Raw genomic sequence first — 25,192 nt, forward strand, 5'->3', positions numbered from 1 at the left:
TTTTTGCTTATTTTCCCAAACATCAGGGAATACCATGAGGGCAGAAACTGCAGACGGATCTCCAGCGGAATGGAATGTGCCACCGGCTAGCTAACTTGCGAATTCAATGTTGGTCTGTCTGCTCTTTAGAACTAGGATAGTTTTAAGAAACAAATTTGAAGTAAACTACAGACTGTTTGGGGTTACCTGACGTTCAGCCTGCCGTGTGCAGGACAAATCGAGCAGCCCGCAATCTTATAACCTGCACCGGGTCTCTTTGTAGAGTAAATATTCAGAGTGGGGTTTGAATCCGATGACACAAGGTCTTCAGCAGCATCAATGTATTGATGACCATTGATATATGACCTTTATTAAGGAGTGGCATTGAAATGATGAAAAACAGCATGACCGCTGTGGAATAGCAAACAAATTAGTGAAGTTTAAAAAAAACTGCAACGTATGCAGCAAAGGTCACCTCCAAATGGATTCTGCGATTTTTGGCAGCATGCCCAGGAGTTAAGGACTTTTCACGGACTTTTTAAAACTACTTCCTTGACGGACAAGGATTGAAAGGACTGGTGTAAACGGCGCTCGAATTGCAAAAACCCTGGGAATTAGGTGAGTGCGGAGACTGGTTCTCATTCATGCAGAGGCGGGAATCAGTCCAACCTGGACTGAAACAGAGGAAGTGTTAGGGCTGGATTCAGAGAGGCCGCCATTGGGACGTTGTTCCAGCTCCCGCCGACAGAAGGAATGTTTCAGTTCATCACGGTCATACAGTAATTTGGTGTGGAGTAGGCCGAGAGGGGATTCATTGTTGTTTCATCAGAGTCTACTTATGTGCAGAATGAGGTGAGAGCGAGGCGTAGAAAAATGTTAAGGTGTTATTGAATAGAGGGGAGGGTGCGACCAGGTAATAGAAAAATACCCATTTTGAGAGCAACATCAAGCAGATATTAACTGATCAGCAGTCCAGACGCTTAGAAAGTTGTTTCCACTCAAAGCGACAAGTGCAGTCCCCGCACCAGGGAAGCAGCGGTGGGTACGCGGTGCAAAAAAAAAACTCCGTCCACAAATAAACCTTGAATTGAAAACAAAAACTACAAATGTTGGAAATCTGAAATAAAAATACAAACGAGAATTCTCACCAGGTTAGAAACCTTATGGGAAAGAATATTCCCCACGCTTCAGGAGATTTTACACTGACTTCACCAGTGCAAACAGTTTAGCGGGAAATGGAAACGTGAAGCGACGCGTAGCTCAGAGCTCAAATCGCAGAAAGGCGGCGAGGAAAATTAAATTTGCTCAATAATCTTGAATTACAATTCTGACTTTTGATGGCGGTTGGTGGTCTAATTTAAAAAGATGCATTACCGCCACCAACTGGACTGGAGTGTAGTTGTAGAGAGTTACTAGTACTGTAGTTCTTTATCAAATGAAAACTAGGTTAACTCAGAAAGCCCTGTAGACTGTAAATAATTAAAGACAATATTGTGAATTAAATGTTTCCAAAACTTAATTTTAAAATGAAAACTGTCAACCCCCAAAGATAGTAGTGCTTCCAGTATTTGCTTTCGTTCAACCTTATATACACTGTAAAAGAATGTGTTCAACTGTTTCATAATGATGACGAAACCTACACAGCCCAGAGTGATGTTTTCCAACAAGATATAAGGAATAGTTAAGCGTAGAATACCCAATACAAAGTCGAGTCAATATAATTCCTGCCCTTCTTGTTCTACCTGCTTCTCCCATCTATCCAACAGCTTTATGTATTTTGTAAAGCTAACTCCTCTTATGTCATTATCCCCCAAGTCTTACTCTAATCCCCTAATTCTTAACCCACCAAACTCTTAGCTTCTGATTTGGCAGCTGGAAGGACTACATCCACAGTTGAACATCTGACAGCTTTTTTTAGCCAAACAATTAACACACTCATTTCCCTCAAGACCGCTAAGTGTGGGAACACATAAAAGTAGACATATAAACCAATACTTTGAATATGAAATAAAATTTGAAGAGCTTCAGGTAGTAAATCTGACCTTCTCCTAGAATGACCTCAACAGTTCTTCACAGTGAACAACAGTTCAGAACAGAAGCAGGATGAGGGAAGTAGAGGGAGTGGACTCACCACGTTGTCAGGACTTTGGGGTCCATCCACAGTCGGTCACTAGAAGTCCTTGAGGCAACACTAGATACTGTGTCTCTTTGGTAATCCAAATGCTGTGATCCTTTGGAGTGTCTTTTTGTCCTTGGCTTTTTGCTTTTGTATTTTGGACCCATTTTGTTTTAGAACGTTGGATTCAGCCTGTTGTGTTTTTGGAATTGCTCGCCTGCTCATATTTGAATTTTTGTTTCTAATACTGAAACACTCCCTGGCCTTCTGATTTGGATTATTGCCTTTGTTTTGGAACTGTGCTGGAAATCAAACTATCCGGTAAAGTACCTGTCTGAATATTTATTCTGACCTCCTGCATGATCTCTGCACCTGGGTTCATTTCTCCCTCAGTCCCTGGGGTACAGTGATAGAGTTCTGTACTGTCATGCTGGAGGCTGCGTTCAAGCCCAGATAGGCCTGATGCCACATTGCTTCATGGGATGATATGAGGACACACTGAGGAGGGTAATTATGTATTCTGTAGCATTTAAAAAAGTGAGAGTTGACCTCTGTGAGAAAGACAAATGTTTACATTGTTGGAGAGATATCATGTCAAAAAATATCATAAAAGATGGATCACCTAAGACTAAAATGAGAAGAAATTTCTACCTTCTGCCGGGCTGAGCTTTGGAATTATCTATCTCAGTGGCTGTGGAGATCAGTCACAGATTGCATTCAAACTAGACATTGTCAAATGTCTGGATATCAAAGGAATAAAGGGATATAGGTTTCAGGCACAAAGATGGTTTTTGAGGTAGCAAATCAGCTCTGAATTGTTGAATGGCAGAGCATTCTCCAGGGGCTGAATGATACACTCCTGCATCAATTCCTTAATCCTACATAGCAGAGACTGACTGTTTGTGCAGCCACACCTTCACCTCAGTAATATAGCTGTAGTAGATTAATGTGCCCATGATGGTATTGGTAGAAGTTACTACTGCCCAGTCCTTATGGAGATAAAGTGCTGTAACAGAGTTGGGACACTCTCCATACTTTTGGGTGGGAGTATAGTCATGATAAATGACTGGACATCCATGAGCTGATCTGGACCATCAGCAAAAGTGGAAATATGATCTTCATGATCTCTCCTCTCTTATCCTAATATATCCCTCACTCTACCTCTGTAATGAAGGTAGGAGATCAATGAAGATACACATGGAGACAGCAGTGTCACAAGCACTCAATATTGAATGGTAACACGAGGAAATCTGCAGATGCTGGAAATTCAAGCAACACACATCAAAGTTGCTGGTGAACGCAGCAGGCCAGGCAGCATCTCTAGGAAGAGGTACAGTTGACGCTTCGGGCGAGACCCTTCGTCAGGACTTCCTGACGAAGAGTCTCGGCTGGAAATGTCGACTGTACCTCTTCCTAGAGATGCTGCCTGGAATATTGAATGGATTGGAATTCTTGTTGGCTGGGATGAATATGAGTCACCCGATTGTCACTTGTGGGAAGATCTATCTTTGCAAAGTCCTTGAGAGATTCACTGATTTCCTTGTGACAACATTTTTTTGTAGACAGTAGAATCCAACATAGAACAGCATCTCTCTTAGCCTGGGTGGATTGGACTTGTTTGTAGTTTCTGTCATAGATAATGACATAATCGATAGGTATCTGTGACTGTATTATGGATGCTGCTTTGAGGTCTTGCATTTGCCTCTGACAGAATGGAAGTTGGAATATTTGTGCTCCAAGCATTTTCTCAGTAGGAAGGATCCAAGGAGTTATCTTTTCATTCTCCCTCCCTGACAAGCAGCTGGAATACTTTCCTGACCAAAAACCCACCCTGTGAAGATGGAGTCTTCGTGTTTGCCCCTCCAAAATGTTTACCATTTCCTTTTTGAACAACCCATCTATTTCCAATTGTGTCTTAGTGGCAATGTTAGTGTCAAAGTGCCAGAGTGCCCAGGCTATGAGGACAAGCAATGTTAGGATCTCTCACTTCTGGGACTACCTACATAGATCCTAGTTTTCACATTTAAACACTTTATCTTCTTACAGCACTTGTTATATGCAATGTAAATTGCAATAAAGTAGATGACAATATCACTTGTGTCCTCAGCTATTCAGAGCTTAGTGTATTGGTCTTAAATATTTCAAATTACCTGGTTACTGTGCTTTCTCTTTCAAGTGTTTTTATTGTGAAGCAACATCAACTTAACCACAATCAACAATGCCCTAAAGTACAATGCTTCTTTTTTCTTTTCTTTCTTATAACAACATAATGAAAGTCAAATGAATTTATGTATAGTTAACAAGCAAAAAGCAAAGGAAACCCTATCACCCCATCTCCTTTTCCCCTTCCCAGCCCTCCCCTCCCCTCACCCCTCCCGTATGTGCTGTTTAGGTCCTACCACGCCCCCCCCCCACACACACACACACGCACATACACACACACACACACACACACACACACACACACACACACACTTAGTTCAGCTGTCATCTCTTCTAAATACAACAGTAATGGTTGCCAGATTTGTTCAAATTCCTTGAGTCTATCCTTGATAATGTGTCTTATCCTCTCTAGATGCAGAGTATCCATTAACGCAGCCAGCCATTGTCTGAGTGATGGAGTTTCCTCCTTTTTCCAGAACATCAGTATAAGTTCCTTTCCATTAAGTATACCATAGGTCAGGAGTTGTTACTATGTAGCCTGGAATTCATTTGACCTCGCAGATGTTCCAAAAATTATTAAAATAGGGTCTGGTATTATCTGAAGCTTTAGTACCTTCGATAGGACCTCAATATTTGCTTCGAAAACTCTTGTATCCTGGAACGTAAAGCATAACTATGTAACAGATTTGCCTCCGAGGACTTGCATTTCTCACACAGTGGGGACACCTCTGAAAATATTTTATGAATCCTTACTTTTGAGTACTGTAGTCTATGTAGGATTTTAAATTGTCTTAAATAATGCCTGGCACTTATGGAACAGGTGTTAATATACTCCAAAACCTCATTCCATATAACCTCCTCTATCCCTGTACCCAACTCCTTTTACTACCAATTTTCCACTTTTTTCCATTTCTAAATATATTTTTGCCTGATATATACTATAAGAGTCACAGAAAGGTACAGTATGTGAACAGGCACTTCGGCCCTCCAAATCTACATTAACCATCATCCACCCTTTTACAATAATCCTATTTAATCCCGTTTATATAATTCGCCCCACATTCTCATCTACCCTTTCCCTTCCCCTCCCCCAGACACCCCGGACTCTGCCAGTCACCTACATATTATGAGAACTTCACTACTTAACCTATTGGTCTGCTTGCATTTAGGATATGGGGAGGAAGACAGAGCACCTGAGGTCAGGATTGAACTGAGGGCTCTGGGGAGCTGTGAGGCAGAAGCTTACAAGCCCTCAACAAAGTTATCAAAAATAAATCATCTTGATTACACTTCCCTCAGTGAGAACTGACAAGTTGTGTTTTTAATGATGAAGAAGATGACATAAACCTGCTTTACTCACACTGATGTGGCTAGTATTTGCTGGAAACCCAATACTGAGTATTGAATCTCACATTTCTCTCATCTTTTTTAGGACCATCTCATAATCCCATAAAGGAAATGGGTGCATAACATATCATGGATCTCTCAGAGACATTAAACATCAACATGTTCAAACTTGCCTCAGGTAATATGTACAAATTGAGAAACGCTTGAATCAGTAAAATACATTGTGCATTATTCAAACATATCGAGAAACTGCTGACCTGCCGATAATCCTGAATTCCTTTTCCGTGACAATGTACCTAACACCAGTGTCAGACAGCACATGTGCTGAGTGTAAATGCCAAGCATGTCCCACTTTATTAGATTGTAGCTATGAGGAAGGTCAGTTATCTGATTTTATTTTCTCTCTCCTGTTGGTTCTGCTTGACTTCTGAACATTTCCAGTATTTCTAATTTATTTTAGGACATTCAGAAGTAATGCTCAACAAATATTTCATCAAAAAGCTAGTCATAGTCATAGTCATAGTCATACTTTATTGATCCCGGAGGAAATTGGTTTTGTTACAGTTGCACCATAAATAATTAAATAGTAATAAAACCATAAATAGTTAAATAGTAATATGTAAATTATGCCAGGAACTAAGTCCAGGACCAGTCTATTGGCTCAGGGTGTTTGACCCTCCAAAGGAGGAGTTGTAAAGCTTGATGGCCACCAGCAGGAATGACTTCCTATGATGCTCGGTGTTGCATCTCGGTGGAATGAGTCTCTGGCTGAATGTACTCCTGTGCCCAACCAATACATTATGTAGTGGATGGGAGACATTGTCCAAGATGGCATGCAACTTGGACAGCATCCACTTTTCAGAAGCCACAGTCAGAGAGTCCAGTTCCATCCCCACAACATCACTGGCCTTAAGAATGAGTTTGTTGATTCTGTTGGTGTCTGCCACCCTCAGCCTGCTGCCCCAGCACACAACAGCAAACATGACCACACTGGCCACCACAGACTCGTAGAACATCCTCAGCATCGTCCGGCAGATGTTAAAGGACCTCAGTCTCCTCAGGAAATAGAGACAGCTCTGACCCTGTGCACAGTTTCATCTCAGAGAAAATATTTCCTCTGCTCTTGTTCAGGTAGCTGGACAAATTTTTTTTCTATTCACTCTCAGTAACCACTGTCTCTTGCAGCAATATTTTTTCTCTGAGAATATATCAAATTCACACACATGATCCTGTCTCTGCCAAGAGTACAATCGGAGAAGAGGGTTGGAGCTGGGATTGTACTTCAACCAACCTTGTTGATCATTGTGCCAGTGGGTCTTTGACCAGCAGGTGTCTTGTCCAGATTGAGGCTCATTTCTAGTGCCCAGCCTGGCATCAGGTGGAGCTCAGCCCAACATGCATGGGAAAATGGTCCATTGCTGGCTGGTTCCAGGGTGTAGTGAATATAGCCCTTGAAATTTCAGTACCACTTACACATTACTCCGTGTACTATGGTGCTTCAAGGTAAACTGGTTGATCATGGTTGACAATCCTTAATTTACAGTACCTTACTTATGAATTTATGTTTATTTTCCAGTCTTCCATTTAATTTTGGTGTGCAGAGGGGCTCTGTATGCCAGACCTGGTACTCTCACTAATGCTGCTGCAGGACAAACCGTGATGTTCCCCATAGAGTACCAAAGCAATGAAGATCAGTACGATGTTACCTTTAGATTAACATTTCCACAGCTCTTTAAAATTTTAATATGGAAATCCAATAATCCAGATAATCTGCATATTGTACATCCACAATATCAACACAGAGCTACAATCAAAAATGGATCGGTGGTGTTATATGATATACAAGTCAGCGACAGTGGAGAGTATCAAGTACGAACCGACTACTATGGGGTAGAACCGAAAAACCATGATCAAAGTGCTTTCACGGTTCAAGTCTTTGGTAAGTATTCATTCCTCGAAATTTTTATAGTTCCAGCATCTTTAGGAAGTTAAGTATTTTCAAGTTCCAGTCCTTGGTCGAAGTCAACTATATGAAGAGCAGAAGTGAGCTGTGTGATGGCCCTTGACAGCAAGAAAGCATTTCACTAAGTGTGACCTTAAAGAGCCTGAATAAGATCAAAGTCGATGGCTGTTAATGGAGAAATTCTCCCAATGATTGGGGATATTTTAGATGTTGGTGGTCCATCATTTAGTCCTAGAAAATCACTTCTTCAGTTCCTCAGACTGTGCCCTAGGCCTAGCAACCTTCTCTCAATCGAGTCAGAAATGTGGAGGTTTGCATCTCATTCTGTAATATTAAGTTCAGTGCAGAATTCCTAGAGAACGCAGCAATCTCTGCCTTCAGAGTGCAGGGTGTAGCGAGATGTTACTCACCCAGGCTACTGTGACAGCATGTGAAACCACAATCTGTGCCACAAGAAGCAAGAGTAAGGGTCCCAGAACAGATCCCTGAGGCACACCACTCGTCACTGACCTCCATTCAGAATATAACCCATCTACAACCAATCTTTGCCTTCTGTGGGCAAACCAGTTCTGGATCCACAAAGCAATGCCCCTTTGGATCCCATGCCTCCTTACTTTCTCAATAAACCTTGCATGGGGTACCTTTTCAAATGCCTTGCTGAAATCCATATACACCGCATCTACTGCTCTGCCTTCATCAATGTGTTTAGTCACATCCTCAAGAAATTCAATCAGGCTCGTAAGGCACAACCTGCCCTTGACAAAGCCATGCTGACTATTCCTAATCATATTATTCCTCTCCAAATGTTCATAATTCCTACCTCTCAGGATCTTCTCCATCAGTGTACCAACCACTGAAGGAAGACTCACTGGCCTATAATTTCCTGAGCCATCTCTCCTCCCTTCATTGAATAAGGAACAACATCCGTAACCCTCCAATCCTCCGTAACCTCTCCCATCCTCATTGATGATGCAAAGATCATTGCCAGAGGCTCAGCAATCTCCTTGTTCGCCTCCCACTGTAGCCTGGGATACATCTCATCTGGTCCCGGCGACTTATCCAACTTGATGCTTTCCAAAAGCTCCAGCACATCCTCTTTCTTAATATCTACATGCTCAAGCTTTTCAGTCAGCTGCAAGTCATCACTATAATCACCAAGATCCTTTTCCATAGTGAATACTGAACTAAGGTATTCATTAAGTACCTCTTTTATTTCCTCCGGTTCCATACACACTTTCCCACTGTCACACTTGATAGGTCCTATTCTTTCACATTTTATCCTCTTGCTCTTCACATACTTGTAGAATGCTTTGGGGTTTTCTTTAATACTGCCCGCCAAGGCCTTCTCATGGCCCCTTCTGGCTCCCCTAATTTCCTTCTTAAGATCCTTCCTATTAGCCTTATAATCTTCTAGATCTCCAACATTACCTTGCTCTCTGAACCTTTTTTTAAGCTTTTCTTTTCTTCTTGACTAGATTTATTAAAGCCTTTGTACACCACGGTTCCCGTACCCTACCATAACTTCCCTGTCTCATTGGAACGTACCCATGCAGAACTCCACACAAATATCCCCTGAACATTTGCTATATCTCTTCCATACCTTTCCCTGAAAACATCTGTTCCCAATTTAAGCTTCCAAGTTCCTGTCTGATAGCCTCATAATTCCCCTTACTCCAATTAAACACTTTCCTAACTTAGCTATTCCTATCTCTCTTCAATGCTATTGTAAAGGAGATAGAATTATGATCACTATCTCCAAAATGCTCTCCCACTGAGATATCTGACACCTGACCAGGTTCATTTCCCAATACCAAATCAAGTACAGTCTCTTCTCTTGTAGGCTTTTCTACATATTGTATCAGGAAACCTTCCTGAACACACCTAACAAGCTCCACCCCTCTAAACCCTTTGCTGTAGGGAGATGCCAATAGATATTTGGGAAATTAAAATCACCCATCACAACAACTGTTATTATTACTCCTTTCCAGGATCGGTTTCCCTATCTGCTCCTCGATATCCCTGTTACTATTGGGCAGCCTATTAAAAAAACACCCAGTAAAGTTATTGACCCCTTCCTGTTCCTAACCTCCACCCACAGAGATCCGTAGACAATTCCTCCATGACATACACCTTTTCTGCATCTGTGACACTATCTCTGATCAACATTGCCATGCCCCCACCTCTTTTGCCTCCCTCCCTGTCCTTTCTGAAACATCTAAAACCCGGCACTTGAAGTAACCATTCCTGTCCCTGAGCCATCCAAGTCTCTGTAATGGCCGCAACGTCATGGCTCCAAGTACTGATCCAAGCTCTAAGCTCATCCGCTTTGTTCACAATGCTCCTTGCGTTAAAATAGGCACATCTCAAACCGTCAGTCTGAGCACATCCCTTCTCTATCAGCTGCCTATCCTCCCTCACACACTGTCTACAAGCTTTCTCTATTTGTGAGCCAACCGCCTCTTCCTCAGTCTCTTCAGTTCGGTTCCCACCCCCCCAACATTTCTAGTTTAAACTCTCCCCAGTAGCCTTAGTAAACCTCCCTGCTAGGATATTGGTCCCCCAGGATTCAAGTGCAACCTGTCCTTTTTGTACAGGTCACACCTGCCCCAAAAGAGGTCCCAATGATCCAGAAATCTGAATCCCTGCCCCCTGCTCCAATCCCTCAGCCACGCATTTATCCTTCACCTCATTCTATTCCTATACTCACTGTCACGTGGCACAAGCAGTAATCCTGAGATTACTACCTTTGCGGTCCTGCTTCTCAAATTCCTTCCTCACAACCTGTAGTGTATTTTCAGGACTCTTCCCTTTTCCTACCTATGTCATTGGTACCAATATGTACCACAACCCCTGACTGTTCTTCCTCCCACTGCAGCATGTCTTGGACGTGATCTGAAACATCTTGGACCCTGGAACCTGGGAGGCAAACTACCATCCGAGTTTCTTTCCTGTGTCCACAGAATCGCCTGTCTGACCCCAAACTATAGAGTCCCCTATCACTGCTGCCTTTCTCTTCCTTTTCCTACCCATCTGAGCCACAGGGCCAACTCTATGCCAGAGGCACGGTCACTGTCGCTTCCCCCAGGTAGGCTGTCCCCCCCCTCCCAACAGTACTCAAACCTGAATACTTATTGTCAAGGGGTATAGCCACAGGGGTACTCTCTGGTACCTGACTCTTCCCCTTCCCTCTCCTGACTGTTACCCACTTGTCTGTCTCCCATGGCCCCAGTGTGACCGCCTACCTATATCTCCTTTCCATCACCTCCTCGCTGTCCATGACCAGATGAATATTCAGGAGGGATAGACATGAAGGGAGGGGAGGTGGGGTGGCGTTGCTGGTTAAAGAAGAGACTAACGCAATAGAAAGGAAGGACATAAGCCGGGAAGATGTGGAATCGATATGGGTAGAGCTGCGTAACACTAAGGAGCAGAAGACGCTGGTGGGAGTTGTGTACAGGCCACCTAACAGTAGTAGTGAGGTCGGAAATGGTACTAAACAGGAAATTAGAAATGTGTGCAATAAAGGAACAGCAGTTATAATGGGTGACTTCAATCTACATGTAGATTGGGTGAACCAAATTGGTAAAGGTGCTGAGGAAGAGGATTTCTTGGAATGTATGCGGGATGGTTTTTTGAACCAACATGTCGAGGAACCAACTAGAGAGCAGGCTATTCTGGACTGGGTTTTGAGCAATGAGGAAGGGTTAATTAGCAATCTTGTTGTGAGAGGCCCTTTGGGTAAGAGTAACCATAATATGGTGGAATTCTTCATTAAGATGGAGAGTGACATAGTTAATTCAGAAACAAAGGTTCTGAACTTAAAGAGGGGTAACTTTGAAGGTATGAGACGTGAATTAGTTAAGATAGACTGGCAAATGACACTTAAAGAATTGACGGTGGATATGCAATGGCAAGCATTTAAAGGTTGCATGGATGAACTACAACAATTGTTCATCCCAGTTTGGCAAAAGAATAAATCAAGGAAGGTAGTGCACCCGTGGCTGACAAGAGAAATTAGGGATAGTATCAATTCCAAAGAAGCAGCATACAAATTGGCCAGAGAAGGTGGCTCACCTGAGGACTGGGAGAAATTCAGAGTTCAGCAGAGGAGGACAAAGGGCTTAATTAGGAAGGGGAAAAAAGATTATGAGAGAAAACTGGCAGGGAACATAAAAACTGACTGTAAAAGCTTTTATAGGTATGTAAAAAGGAAAAGACTGGTAAAGACAAATGTAGGTCCCCTACAGACAGAAACAGGTGAATTGATTATGGGGAGCAAGGACATGGCAGACCAATTGAATAATTACTTTGGTTCTGTCTTCACTAAGGAGGACATAAATAATCTTCCAGAAATAGTAGGGGACAGAGGGTCCAGTGAGATGGAGGAACTGAGCGAAATACTTGTTAGTAGGGAAGTGGTGTTAGGTAAATTGAAGGGATTGAAGGCAGATAAATCCCCAGGGCCAGATGGTCTGCATTCTAGAGTGCTTAAGGAAGTAGCCCAAGAAATAGTGGATGCATTTGTGATAATTTTTCAAAACTCGTTAGATTCTGGACTAGTTCCTGAGGATTGGAGGGTGGCTAATGTAACCCCACTATTTAAAAAAGGAGGGAGAGAGAAACCGAGGAATTATAGACCTGTTAGCCTAACGTCGATGGTGGGGAAACTGCTGGAGTCAGTTATCAAAGATGTGATAACAGCACATTTGGAAAGCGGTAAAATCATCGGACAAAGTCAACATGGATTTGTGAAGGGAAAATCATGTCTGACGAATCTCATTGAATTTTTTGAGGATGTAACTAGTAGAGTGGATAGGGGAGAACCAGTGGATGTGATATATTTGGATTTTCAAAAGGCTTTTGACAAGGTCCCACACAGGAGATTAGTGTGCAAACTTAAAGCACATGGTATTGGGGGTAAGGTATTGATGTGGATGGAGAATTGGTTAGCAGACAGGAAGCAAAGAGTAGGAATAAACGGGACCTTTTCAGAATGGCAGGCGGTGACTAGTGGGGTACCGCAAGGCTCAGAGCTGGGACCCCAGTTGTTTACAATATATATTAATGACTTGGATGAGGGAATTAAATGCAGCATCTCCAAGTTTGCGGATGACACGAAGCTGGGTGGCAGTGTTAGCTGTGAGGAGGATGCTAAGGGGATGCAGAGTGACTTGGATAGGTTGGGTGAGTGGGCAAATTCATGGCAGATGCAATTTAATGTGGATAAATGTGAAGTTATCCACTTTGGTGGCAAAAATAGGAAAACAGATTATTATCTGAATGGTGGCCGATTAGGAAAAGGGGAGGTGCAACGAGACCTGGGTGTTATTATACACCAGTCATTGAAAGTGGGCATGCAGGTACAGCAGGCGGTGAAAAAGGCGAATGGTATGCTGGCATTTATAGCGAGAGGATTTGAGTACAGGAGCAGGGAGGTACTACTGCAGTTGTACAAGGCCTTGGTGAGACCACAGCTGGAGTATTGTGTGCAGTTTTGGTCCCCTAATCTGAGGAAAGACATCCTTGCCATAGAGGGAGTACAAAGAAGGTTCACCAGATTGATTCCTGGGATGGCAGGACTTTCATATGAAGAAAGACTGCATGAACTGGGCTTGTACTCGTTGGAATTTAGAAGATTGAGGGGGGATCTGATTGAAACGTATAAAATCCTAAAGGGATTGGACAGGCTAGATGCAGGAAGATTGTTCCCGATGTTGGGGAAGTCCAGAACAAGGGGTCACAGTTTGAGAATAAAGGGGAAGCCTTTTAGGACTGAGATTAGGAAAAACTTCTTCACTCAGAGAGTGGTGAATCTGTGGAATTCTCTGCCACAGGAAGCAGTTGAGGCCAGTACATTGGCTATATTTAAGAGGGAGTTAGAATATGGCCCTTGTGGCTACGGGGATCAGGGGGTGCGGAGGGAAGGCTGGGGTGGGGTTCTGAGTTGGATGATCAGCCATGATCATAATAAATGGCGGTGCAGGCTCGAAGGGCTGAATGGCCTACTCCTGCACCTATTTTCTATGAAGGTAATCAAGCTGCAACTCCAGTTCCCTAACGCGGTCCCTTAGGAGCTGCAGTTTGACACAATGGGTTCAGATATGGCCGTCCGGGAGGCTGGGAGACTCCAAGACTTCCCACATCTGAAACCGAGCACCGAAAACCGTCCTCACACATATACAGTGGCATGCAAAAGTTTGGGCACCCCGGTCAAAATTTCTGTTACTGTGAATAATTAAGTGAGTAGAAGATGAACTGATCTCCAAAAGTCATAAAGTTAAAGAAGAAACATTCTTTACAACATTTTAAGAAAGATTAGTGTATTATTTTTGTTTTGTACAGTTTTACAGTGGGGAAAAAAGGAAAGGAGCACCATGCAAAAGTTCGGGCACCCCAAGAGATTTGAGATCTCAGATAACTTCTACCAAGGTCTCAGAACTTAATTAGCTTGTTAGGGCTATGGCTTGTTCACAGTCATCGTTAGGAAAGGCCAGGTGATGCAAATTTCAAAGCTTTATAAATATCCTGACTCCTCAAACCTTGTCCCAACAATCAGCAGCCATGGGCTCCTCTAAGCAACTACCTAGCATGCAGAAAATTAATATAATTGATGTCCACAAAGAGGGAGAAGGCTATAAGAAGATAGCAAAGCATTTTCAGGTAGCCATTTCCTCAGTTCATAATGTAATTATGAAATGGCGGTTAACAGGAATGTTGGAGGTCAAGTTGAGGTCTGGAAGACCAAGAGAACTTTCTAAGAGAACTGCTCATAGGATTGCTAGAAAGTAAAATCAAAACCCCCATTTGACTGCAAAAGACCTTCAGGAAGATTTAGCAGACTTTGGAGTGGTGGTGCACTGCTCTACTGTGCAGTGATACCTGCACGAATATGACCTTCATGGAAAAGTCATCAGAAGAAAACCTTTCCTGCGTCCTCACCACAAAATACAGCGTCAGAAGGTTGGAAAGGAATATCTAAACAAACCTGATGCATTTTGGACATAAGTCCTGTGGACTGATGAAGTCAAAATAGAACTTTTTGGCCGCAATGAGCAAAGGTATGTTTGGAGAAAAAAGGGTGCAGAATTTCATGAAAAGAACCCCTTTCCAACTGTTAAGCATGGGGGTGGAATGATCATGCTTTGGGCTTGTTTTGCAGACAATGGCACGGGAAACATTTCACTGGTAGAGGGAAGAATGAATTCAATTAAATGCCAGCAAATTCTGGAAGCAAACATCACACCGTCTGTAAAAAAAAAAGCTGAAGATGAAAAGGGGATGGCTTCTACAACATGATAATAATCCTAAACACACCTCAAAATCCACAATGGACTACCTCAAGAGGCACAAGCTGAAGGTTTTGCCATGGCCCTCACAGTCCCCCAACCTAAACATCATCGAAAATTTGTGGATAGACCTCAAAAGAGCAGTGCATGCAAGATGGCCCAAGAATCTCACAGAACTAGAAGCCTTTTGCAAGGAAGAATGGGCAAAAATCCCCCAAACAAGAATTGAAAGACTCTTAGCTGGCGACAGAAAGTGTTTACAAGCTGTGATACTTGCCAAAGGGGGTGTTACTAAGTACTGACCATGCAGGGTGCCCAAACTTTTGCTTTGGGTCCTTTTCCTTTTTTGTTATTTTGAAACTGTAAAAGATGGAAGTAAAAAAGTAATCTTGCTTAAAATATTAAAGGAATGTCTCATCTTTAATTTTATGCCTTTTGGAAATCAGGTCATCTTTTACTTGCTTAGCTATTCACAGTAACAGAAATTTTGACCAGGGGTGCCCAAACTTTTGCATTCCACTGTACTTCCTTTCCACAATTAACACAGGTAAACCTACCTCGCCTCATCTCGTCACCGCCTAAGCCCATTGAGCCAAACCCCTATCACTCTGCCGCCCTCTCATTCAGCTGCCCGCTGGATATGGCAGTCTTCTTTTTAAACTTTTCCCGCTCTACCGGCTGACGTCATGTGCCTGCGCAGTCTTGCCTCTCTTTTACCCCGAGTATAAAATCCCTTCGCTCCGAAAATCTTTATCTGTTCCACTTGCAGCCTTCTTGCTTCGAATTTTTATAAATGACCTGGATGAGGAAGTGGAGGGATGGGTTAGTAAGTTTGCTGATGACACGAAGGTTGGGGGTGTTGTGGATAGTGTGGAGGGCTGTCAGAGGTTACAGCGGGACATTGATAGGATGCAAAACTGGGCTGAGAAGTGACAGATGGAGTTCAACCCAGATAATTGTGAAGTGGTTCATTTTGGTAGGTCAAATATGATAGCAAATATAGTATTAATGGTAAGACTCTTGGCAGTATGGAGGATCAGAGGGATATTGGCGTCTGAGCCCATAGGACGCTCAAAACAGCTGTGCAGGTTGACTCTGTGGTTGAAGGCATACGGTGTGTTGGTCTTCATCAATTGTGGAATTGAATTTAGGAGCCGAGAGGTAATGTTGCAACTCTATAGGACCCTGGTCAGACCCCACTTGGAGTACTGTGCTCAGTTCTGGTCGCCTCACTACAGGAAGGATGTGGAAACCATAGAAAGGATGCAGAGCAGGTTTACAAGGACATTACCTGGACTGGGAAGCACACCTTATGAAAACCGGTTGAGTGAACTTGGCCTTTTCTCCTTGGAGTGACGGAGGATGAGAGGTGACCTGATAGAGGTGTATAAGATGATGAGAGGCATTGATCGTGTGGATAGTCAGAGGCTTTTTTTCCAGGGCTGAAGTGGCTGCCACAGGAGGGCACAGGTTTAAGGTGCTTGGGAGTAGGTACAGAGGAGATGTCAGGGGTAAGTTTTTTACACAGAGAGTGGTGAGTGCGTGAAATGGGCTGCCGGTAACGGTGGTGGAGGCGGTTATGATAGGGTCTTTTAAGAGACCTTTGGATAAGTACATGGAGCTTAGAAAAATAGAGGGCTATGGGTAACTCATCCACATAAGCTATCAACATAAAACATGATCCCGAATCCAGGCAGCATCCTGGAAAATCTCCTTTGCACACTCTGAACCTTCAACATCCTTCCCATAAAAAGAAAATCAGAACTGAACACTATACTCAAATATGGTTTGACTAGTTTTATGAAGCTGCAACATTACCTCAAGGCTGCTGAACTCAATCCCCCGACCAGTGAATGCCAACACAACTTATGCCTTCTTAACCACTCAAACAAATTGTGTGACAGCTTTGAGGATCTATGGACGTGGACCCCAAGATCTCTCAGTTCCACCACACTGCTAAGAAGCATGCCATTAACCTTGCATTCTGTGTTAATGTCTGATCTTCCAAAGTCTAACACTTCACACTTTTCTGGATTGAATTCTATCTGCCTCTTCTCAGTCCAGCTCTGCATTCTATCAATGTCTTATTGTTACCAGTGACAATCTTCTACACAATCCACAACGCCACCATCTCTCGTGTCATCTGCAAACTTACAAACTCACTCTTCTACATCCTCATCCAAGTGATTTATAAAAATCAGAAGGAGCTGGGAACATATCCCTGTAGAGCACCACTGGCCATCAACCTCCAGGCAGAATAAATTCCACCTACTACCATTTCTGTATTCATGCTCCCAAGCATCCCTGGATCCCATGCTTTCTAAGTAAGCCTTCTATGAAGAACCCTGTCAACTGTTCTACCTTCATCAATTTGTTTTCTCACTGCCTCAAAGAATTTCATCATACTCCCAAAGCACAAACCTGTCCCTCACAAATCCATGCTGATATCCCAAATCAGACTGTGCTTCTCCAGATGCTATAGAACCTATTTCTAAGGATCCTCTTCCAATAGTTTTCTCACCACTGACATAAGATGAAAGTGTTCTGTATACCCAGGATTTTCCCTATTGCCTTCGATGAAAAAAGGAATTGCATTTTGCTTCCTCCAGTCTTCTGTGGCCAGTGAGGACGCAAAGATCAGCACTAGAGTCCAGCAAACTTTTCCCTTGCTTCCTGTAGTAACCTGGGATGTATCCTGTCTGGCACTGGGAACATCTAACCGAATGTTTTTGAATAGTTCCAGCACATCCATGTACACAACCTGGTCCAGCATATCAACCTGTTTAATGTTGTTCTCATTGGCTTTTCTATTCAGTATTGTAGGCCCTGAGGTTAATAACTTTATAACACAAAACTTAAAAGAAAAACATTCAGTTGTGTAGTAATGTGTGGCATTTTTCAGGAAAATAAGCATATCAATTAATTACAACAGCATTTAAAAATCCTCTTACATTTTTATATTTCAGAACCAGTTTCTCAACCTGTAGCAAAGACTTTAAGCCATGGTCAGAATGCACCAAATATCACTTTGAATTGCTCCATCTCCAATGGAACGGCAGTCATGATTTACTGGGAAAAAATATCCTTATCTGGAGTCATCATGGAGACGTATACAAACACAATTCTTGTGATAGACTGTGCTACTGAAGATGAACAGCATAAGTACAGGTGCATTGCAAAAAATCCCATCAGTAATGCATCCAGCAGTGAGATATCGATCAACTCGTGTAACACCAGAAATCTGAACGGTGAGAAATTGGACGTTGATCTTTTACATAATATTGTCTTTGCAGTTGATACCAAGGATGTGAACTTTTACTACTAATCAGGAAGCAGGGAATTTTTTTCAGCAATTAAAGCAATATTAAGCAGTTAGTGCATCGCCTTATAGTGCTAATTCTGTTTCAATTCTCACCCCTGTCTACAAGGAGTTAGTACATTCTCCCCATGACCACGTGGGTTTCCTGAGTGCTCCAGTTTCCTCCCACATTCCAAAGATGTACATTTATGGATTGTGAGTTGTGGACTTGATACATTGACACTTGTGGACTGCCCAGCACAATTCTCGCTGATTTGATTTGGCCCAGAGGACACATCTCACTACATTTTGATGTACAGTATGTGTGACAAATAAAACTAATCCTCAAGATCTTTATTTATAATATTTAGCAGAATTTAACCATAAATGAGGAAAAAAAATCACTGACAATCAAATCAGAAACTGCAGGTGCAAGAAAACTGAAATAAAAATAGAAAATGCTGGAAATACAGTGAAACCCCATTATAACACAATCACTTGTGTCCATAAAATGTCATCGCGAAAAAAGTGGGGTTGTGCTAAATCAGGGGTGTTGTCACTGTGGAAATTAACGCACAAATTATTTTTAGTAAAGTTTTTTAATACACAAAACAATAAATAAAAACATTCAAGAATATTAACAATCATCATTTACAGTTTATTTCTTTAAAAAGTGATCGAGAGTTCCTTGCTTGAACGTAGCATGTCGCTGGCTGTGAGCGAAATCAAGAATGCTTCTGAGTTGGAGGCTTTTATGTGTTCCACCTCCTGGGTCTCCAGCAAAGCGACACACGAAACTTTTCTCTGTGAGATTTCCAGCCACGAAGTATTGATTCCGGTATCCCGAGGTCTCTTGCAACTTGAGTTTGACTTTTAGTCTTGATCGCGTCAAGTGCATGAAGCTTATCTTTCACAGAAAAAGATTCCCCTTTTCTAGCAGTTTGTTCCATTTTGAGCAAAAAAGAAGGTCCAATGGCATACACAAAATGCTGGTGGAACGCAGCAGGCCAGGCAGCATCTGGTCGAGACCATTCATCAGGACTAGTGGGAAAAAAGAGATAGTAAGAGATTTGAAAGTGGGAGGGGTAGGGGGGAGGGAGAGACCCGAAATGATAGGAGAAGACAGGAGGGGGAGGAATGAAGCCAAGAGCTGGGAAGTTGATTGGCAAAAGGGATACAAGGCTGGAGGAGGAGGAGTATTTAGCAGGTCAGGCAGTGCCTGTGGTAAGACATACAGAGTTAACCTTAGAGCTCTGATGAATTCCGCTGAGTCGAAACTATTAATTCTGTCAGTCTTCCCACATATGCTGCCTAAATAACAGTTAATGTTCATTGATACAGTGTGTTTTTAAGATATGGAACCACAGATCAAAGGAAAAGCAAAATATAAAGCTACTTTTGAAAAGCAAGCCATTGGAAAAACTAACCTTTTAGTAGGAGCTTGAGGACAACCATATTATTGAACTAAATGTGTGGTACACTTGACCATAAGAAGTTGAATGGTATATTTATCTCATTAATTTCTATAAACTGTTTTCAGATAAAAGGAATTACCTTACGATCCTGATTCCTTTGGTGATGATAGCAATTTTGTTGCTTGCTTTTGCAAAATACTTCATGATTTGGTAAGTGTTACTGCTCAAGTTAGTATGATCCGTAGAGAAAACAAAGTGGTCTGTTGCTCACAGAGCCTGGATTTCCTTTCTTTTATGATTATTTATCAATTAAATAAGTTATGACATAATTTGTGTATTAATGATGTGGCTGTTGTGTGGTGTCTCTTCTGGCAATGGTCTGGTATTAAATTAGTAATTGCACAGACTTTCGGCTTCATAACTGAATTCTGAGATTTTTTTTTAATAATAAATACTCAGTTACATTTTAAACTTAAGGCTTTGAAGTTTGAGTTGTAATAAGAGCATAAAGTGAAAAAGACAGCATTCCTGAATAAACATAGTTGTATGAATAGACAGAAGATGTTGATGGTGATTCCCTGTTCCTAGATAGACTACAGTTCAGATGTCGTTTCTAACAGTGGCCTTAACAATATTGTAGCCTTCCTACAGCTGGAGATTGAAGAAGAGTCTAAATTGTTTCTCACCAGCAACACTCACAACGGGCTTTATCACTACAGTAGGCTTACTTTTGGAGTAGCATCTGCTCCTACTCGATGGCCAGATTCTATGGACCAGGTGCTGCAAAGCTGTCCCGACACTCAGTGTTACTGATAAGGATGACAAGGAACATCTCTGAAAACTCAAGATAACATTAAAAAGTTTGAAGATTATGGGCTCAGAGCACGCATTAATTCTTTAAATCATTCATCATTTACTGTGGTCACACTACTGTTGCACAAAGATTACCCAAGTGTGCTTGAGAAAATTCAAGCAGTGGTAGCTACCCCAGGCCAAAGGACATGTCATTGTTGGGGTCCTTTTCAGAATTTGTCAATTACTATAACAGATTCCTGCCAAACCTGGCTACTGTGCTCCACCTCTTGAACTCATTACTACAGATCAGGAAGAAATGGCAATGGACAAAGCAGTGAGGTAGCTTTCAAAAAGACCAAGGAAATGGTGACATCAGACACTGTACTCTCATGTTATAACCCACATCATCCAGAAAAGCCTGCCTTTGGCACATCGTATTATAGTATAGGTATAGTCATGACACACGTTATGAATGATGGATGTGAACACTCCATAGCCCTTGCATCACATTCCCTTACTGCTATAGAGAAAAAATTATGCACAGATTGACAGCAATTGGGGTGTAAAACATTTCAACCAGCACCTGTATGGGAGAGAGTTTACCCTCATCACTGATCATCAACCACTCGTGTCCATTTTCAATCAACAGAAGTAGCAGCGGCATAAATGCAGAGATGGGTTCTTTATTGGAGAACACAATTACAAGATCGAATTCAAGAGGATAACTAATCATGGAAATGCTGACGGATTGTAGCATTTACCCTGGATAAAGATATACCTGAAAAGTTACAGGAGGACAATCCTCTTGACATATTCTCCCTATCGCAAATCGACAATCTCCCTATTACAGCAGAGATGATCCAAAGGGAAACCAGGAAAGACCCCACACTGTCTCAGGTCTACATGGGCACTCAAATGGCTGGAATATGCGGCAGAAACTCCATTTTCCCCATTTTAACCAGCACTAGGATGAACTTGCCCTTGACTGGGGTCGCCTTATGTTGGGATTGAGAGTTCTTGTATCATCCAAGCTGAGAGCTAAAGTGATAGAGGAGCACTTGTGTGTATATTTTTCTTTATTCTTTTATGTTTTGTAGTTACAAAGAAATAATATTTAACTTTTGCTCAGTCACTTGCAAGAAATCTTCTAAATCTTGGAAAGGTCTTGATCCCATATCTTCCTAATTCAACACGTGTCCTCCACTTGACGTTGTATTTGTAGACGAAGTCCCGCTTTGTCTTCAGTATTTCAAAAGATAGAAAATATGACATATAAGGCCAGAAACAATTAATGCAATTCATTTACAATATCTGAATTACTAAGGAAATGTGACAGTTGAAAATATGATTGGAAATTATTTACAAGTCTTCATCTTCTAGCTTAATCTGATGAAAATCAAACAAGCTGCAATAAATATTTTTAAATGCCTTGTTTAAATAGATACATAACTTACTTTTTAAAAAGGAGATCCTTTTGGTGTTAAAATCTTTGAAATTGCACCATGTTATCATTATATACAAATATTTATATATAATATATACATATATAAATATATATAACCACTTAAAACAGAAACATGCAAACTGAGGTATCACATAGAATCTCAGCTGTCTCTACTTTTGAACTTTGTTGCATGTTTGGTTTTATTTTTGAATACTGACTGGCATTCATATCTTTCCTAAGTACGCGACAAGATAAACCTTCTTCTGTGGTTCACAAATGTCAGCATTGGATTGTTTATATTTTACCTGTAGAATTTTAATCCAGTGTGAAATGTTCCCTTTTTGGCCCTCACAATGGGCAGTGCTGCTCCTTCACTGGTCCAGCGACCTAGGTTCAGTCCTGATCTCTATTACTGCCTGTGTGGAGTCTGCATGTTCTACTTGTGCCTGTGTGGGTTTCCTGTAGATGCTTTGGTTTTCTCCCATGCTGTTTTGCAGGCTAATTAATTGGATATTTTTATATTATGGCAATATAGTTATATGACACAGAGGCAGACTCTTCAGTCTACCACGTCCACGCAGACCATCGAGTATCTATCTCTATCAATCATGTTTACTGGCACTTGGTTTGTAGACTCTCTGCATTGGTAACTGAAGTGTACATCTAGATGAATCTGGAATCTTATCTTTTGTGGCCTTTTTTTGGAGCTGCATTAGGTCCAGGCTAACAATTATTTTGTTCTCCTTACAACTGTTTACAGGAAGTGACATTAAGCAATCGTGAATCTTGACTAGAGGCAAGAAAATCTGTACAACTTTCTGTACTACTGCTGGGATGCCATCTGGCTCCATAGCTTTTATCTCTGGTATCCATTGCATAAAACATTCTTGATATCACAATGGTGTGATTTAGCTAAATAACTACATGATGGCCGGGATCTCAGAATCATTTCTGACTGAATTTGGTTGCAAATGCTTCAGTGTTACTTATAAGCCTCGTATCTGGGTCCACTAGCTTTGTGAGTGGAAAAGTCTCATCCTGTTATCTGCACGATTATCCACGATTTTCATGAGAAGATTTGGAAGTATTATTTACTCTTGATGTTCAAAGAGATTGCAGTGGAAAGATCCAGCATGTTACCCATAAGGTAGGAGTTGGAGTGCAACTTTGTCAGGAGTTACAAGGGAGAGTGCTCTCAATGTCAGCACAGTTTCCAGGCAGCAAGAGGAGGACTTTACCTGGGCTGGGAATGGCCTTCTTACGTTTGAATTCATTCCTGCATATAATTGAATGATTTCACAACTGTTTTTGTAAGTTTTATATTGAGTTATCAATTTAAAATTAAACACTAGAATACAGTATTTTAACATTAGTGTCTTTTTTTTAGATGTCCGAATGACCCGTCCTAACGCCCGATGATTGTCTCCAAGAATTACCTGGAAAGACTCACATTCCTTAACAAAATTCAGCAGCCTTTACTGGAATGCCACAGACCATACTTGCGAATGACAGCTCATTTCTCTATAGCATCTTTGGCTTACCACAAGCATGACCAACTGGTAGCTGATCCAAGCAACGAATTCCCAAGGCTTAAACCTGCAGGGAAAACCAGGACACCTCATGACCACCTCAGTATAGGTTGGAGATGACAAGACCACCCACTCCACAAAAAGAACATAAGAAATTGTCTTGTTTGTGACAGCGGTCACCCAAACACTGCACTCCTGCCCTGCGAGTTCCATTTCTGTGAGCATCACTGCTATATACACGGCCTTCTTTGTATCCATTACATATATGTGGAGGTGGCGCTGCACAGTAGAACAGTGCACCACCACTCCAGAGTCTGCTAAATCTTCATGAAGGTCTTTTGCAGTGAAATGGGGTTTTGATTTGCCTCTCTAGCAATCCTATGAGCAGTTGTCTGAGAAAGTTTTCTTGGTCTTCCAGACGTCAACTTGACCTCCACCATTCCTGTTAACTGCCATTTCTTAATTACATTATGAACTGAGGAAACGGCTACCTGAAAACGCTTTGCTATCTTCTTATAGCCTTCTTCCGCTTTGTGAGCATAATTTACTTTAATTTTCAGAGTGCTAGGCAGCTTCTTAGAAGAGCCCATGGATGCTGACTGTTGCGACAAGGTTTGAGGAGTCAGGATATTTATAAAGCTTTGAAATTTTCATCACCTGGCCTTTCCTAATGATGAGTGTGAACAAGCCATAGCCCTAACAAGCTACTTAAGGTCTGAGACCTTGGTAACAGTTATCTGAGAGCTCAAATCTCTTGGGGTGCCCAAATTTTTGCATGGTGCTCCTTTCCTTTTTTTCCACTCTAAAGTTGTACAAAACAAAAGTAATACACTAATCTTGCTTAAAATGTTGAAAAGAATGTTTCATCTTTAACTTTATGACTTTTGGAGATCAGTTCATCTTCTACTCACTTAACTATTCACAGTAACAAATTTTGACTGGGGTGCCCAAATTTTGCATGCCACTTTAGTATGAAATAGTATTTTTTACAAAGTATTAACATGAGCTACTGCTTTTAATGAATTGATTTTTGTTATGAATAATTGATTAACTATTTTTGTGTTAGGAGCTATCTGTTATGTAATAATACTTGATCAAAACTGTCCGATGTTGATTTCATATGAACATTTGAGCAAGGGAATTATAGGCAGAAGGCTGCTTGGTCTCTTGAACCTACTTTGGTATTGACTAACCTCCTGAACTGATCCCAATGCTGCACAAGGGTGGGAGTGGAACAGAGGACATCTTGCAGTGATGCTGAATCTGTGTGGAAATAACTGATGTTTGCCACCATTACTCACAGAGCCAACAGCCCCTCTGTGACTCCTGTATATGTGTTTGTGCAGATAATCTGTTCCACTGCTGATTTGTGCTTATGCCTGTTCCCATAAAATACAAATCCCACTCTTAATCTTCTCTTTGAGACCTGTCTTCCACTACACCCATAAAATTGCTCATCTAAATAATGTTCTGTTTTTTTTTTTTGTTTTTGCACCTGGAAATATTGTGTGTTTCTAAGTCATTGGAAACCAAACCCAATTTTTTGAATGTGACTTGGAGAACCAAGTCCAGTCCTAACCGCCCCAGTGATTCTATCGATATTCTGCTGTTCCCTGACACTACAATATGGTAATACTTGGGAATGTCAACAGATCCAGCCTAAATATGATTATCTGATTTTTAGAAAAGTGAAGATGAAATGAATATTCAACCACAGATCTTGTGATCATTCTCCAAGCCTGCTTGAAGTTCTGGTGCTGTTGCTAACTGCAACACTTTTGATTCAGTACATGTGTGATGCTCTTCCTTTTCTGTAACTGAAGGCAATAACAGAGGTTAAAATTGGTATTTAAATAA

At 41.6% G+C, this 25,192-nt stretch overlaps 1 protein-coding gene across 2 annotated transcripts; it reads left to right on the top strand.

Annotated features, from left to right (window-relative positions):
- Positions 1-512: 512 nt before the first annotated feature.
- Positions 513-25,192, top strand: LOC140196423 (SLAM family member 5-like). Of its 2 annotated transcripts, none has more exons than XM_072255624.1 (6): positions 513-597; positions 5,691-5,783; positions 7,182-7,544; positions 17,821-18,102; positions 19,693-19,777; positions 23,194-25,192. In XM_072255624.1, coding segments are annotated over exons 2-6 (780 nt in total). In that variant the 5' UTR covers positions 513-597; positions 5,691-5,734; the 3' UTR covers positions 23,195-25,192. The 2 variants fall into 2 exon arrangements, with proteins under 2 accessions (XP_072111725.1, XP_072111726.1); XM_072255625.1 differs by lacking the exon at positions 513-597 and adding an exon at positions 649-831.

This window comes from Mobula birostris, chromosome 4 (assembly GCF_030028105.1).
Source record: "Mobula birostris isolate sMobBir1 chromosome 4, sMobBir1.hap1, whole genome shotgun sequence".
Classification (NCBI taxonomy): Eukaryota; Metazoa; Chordata; class Chondrichthyes; order Myliobatiformes; family Myliobatidae; genus Mobula; species Mobula birostris.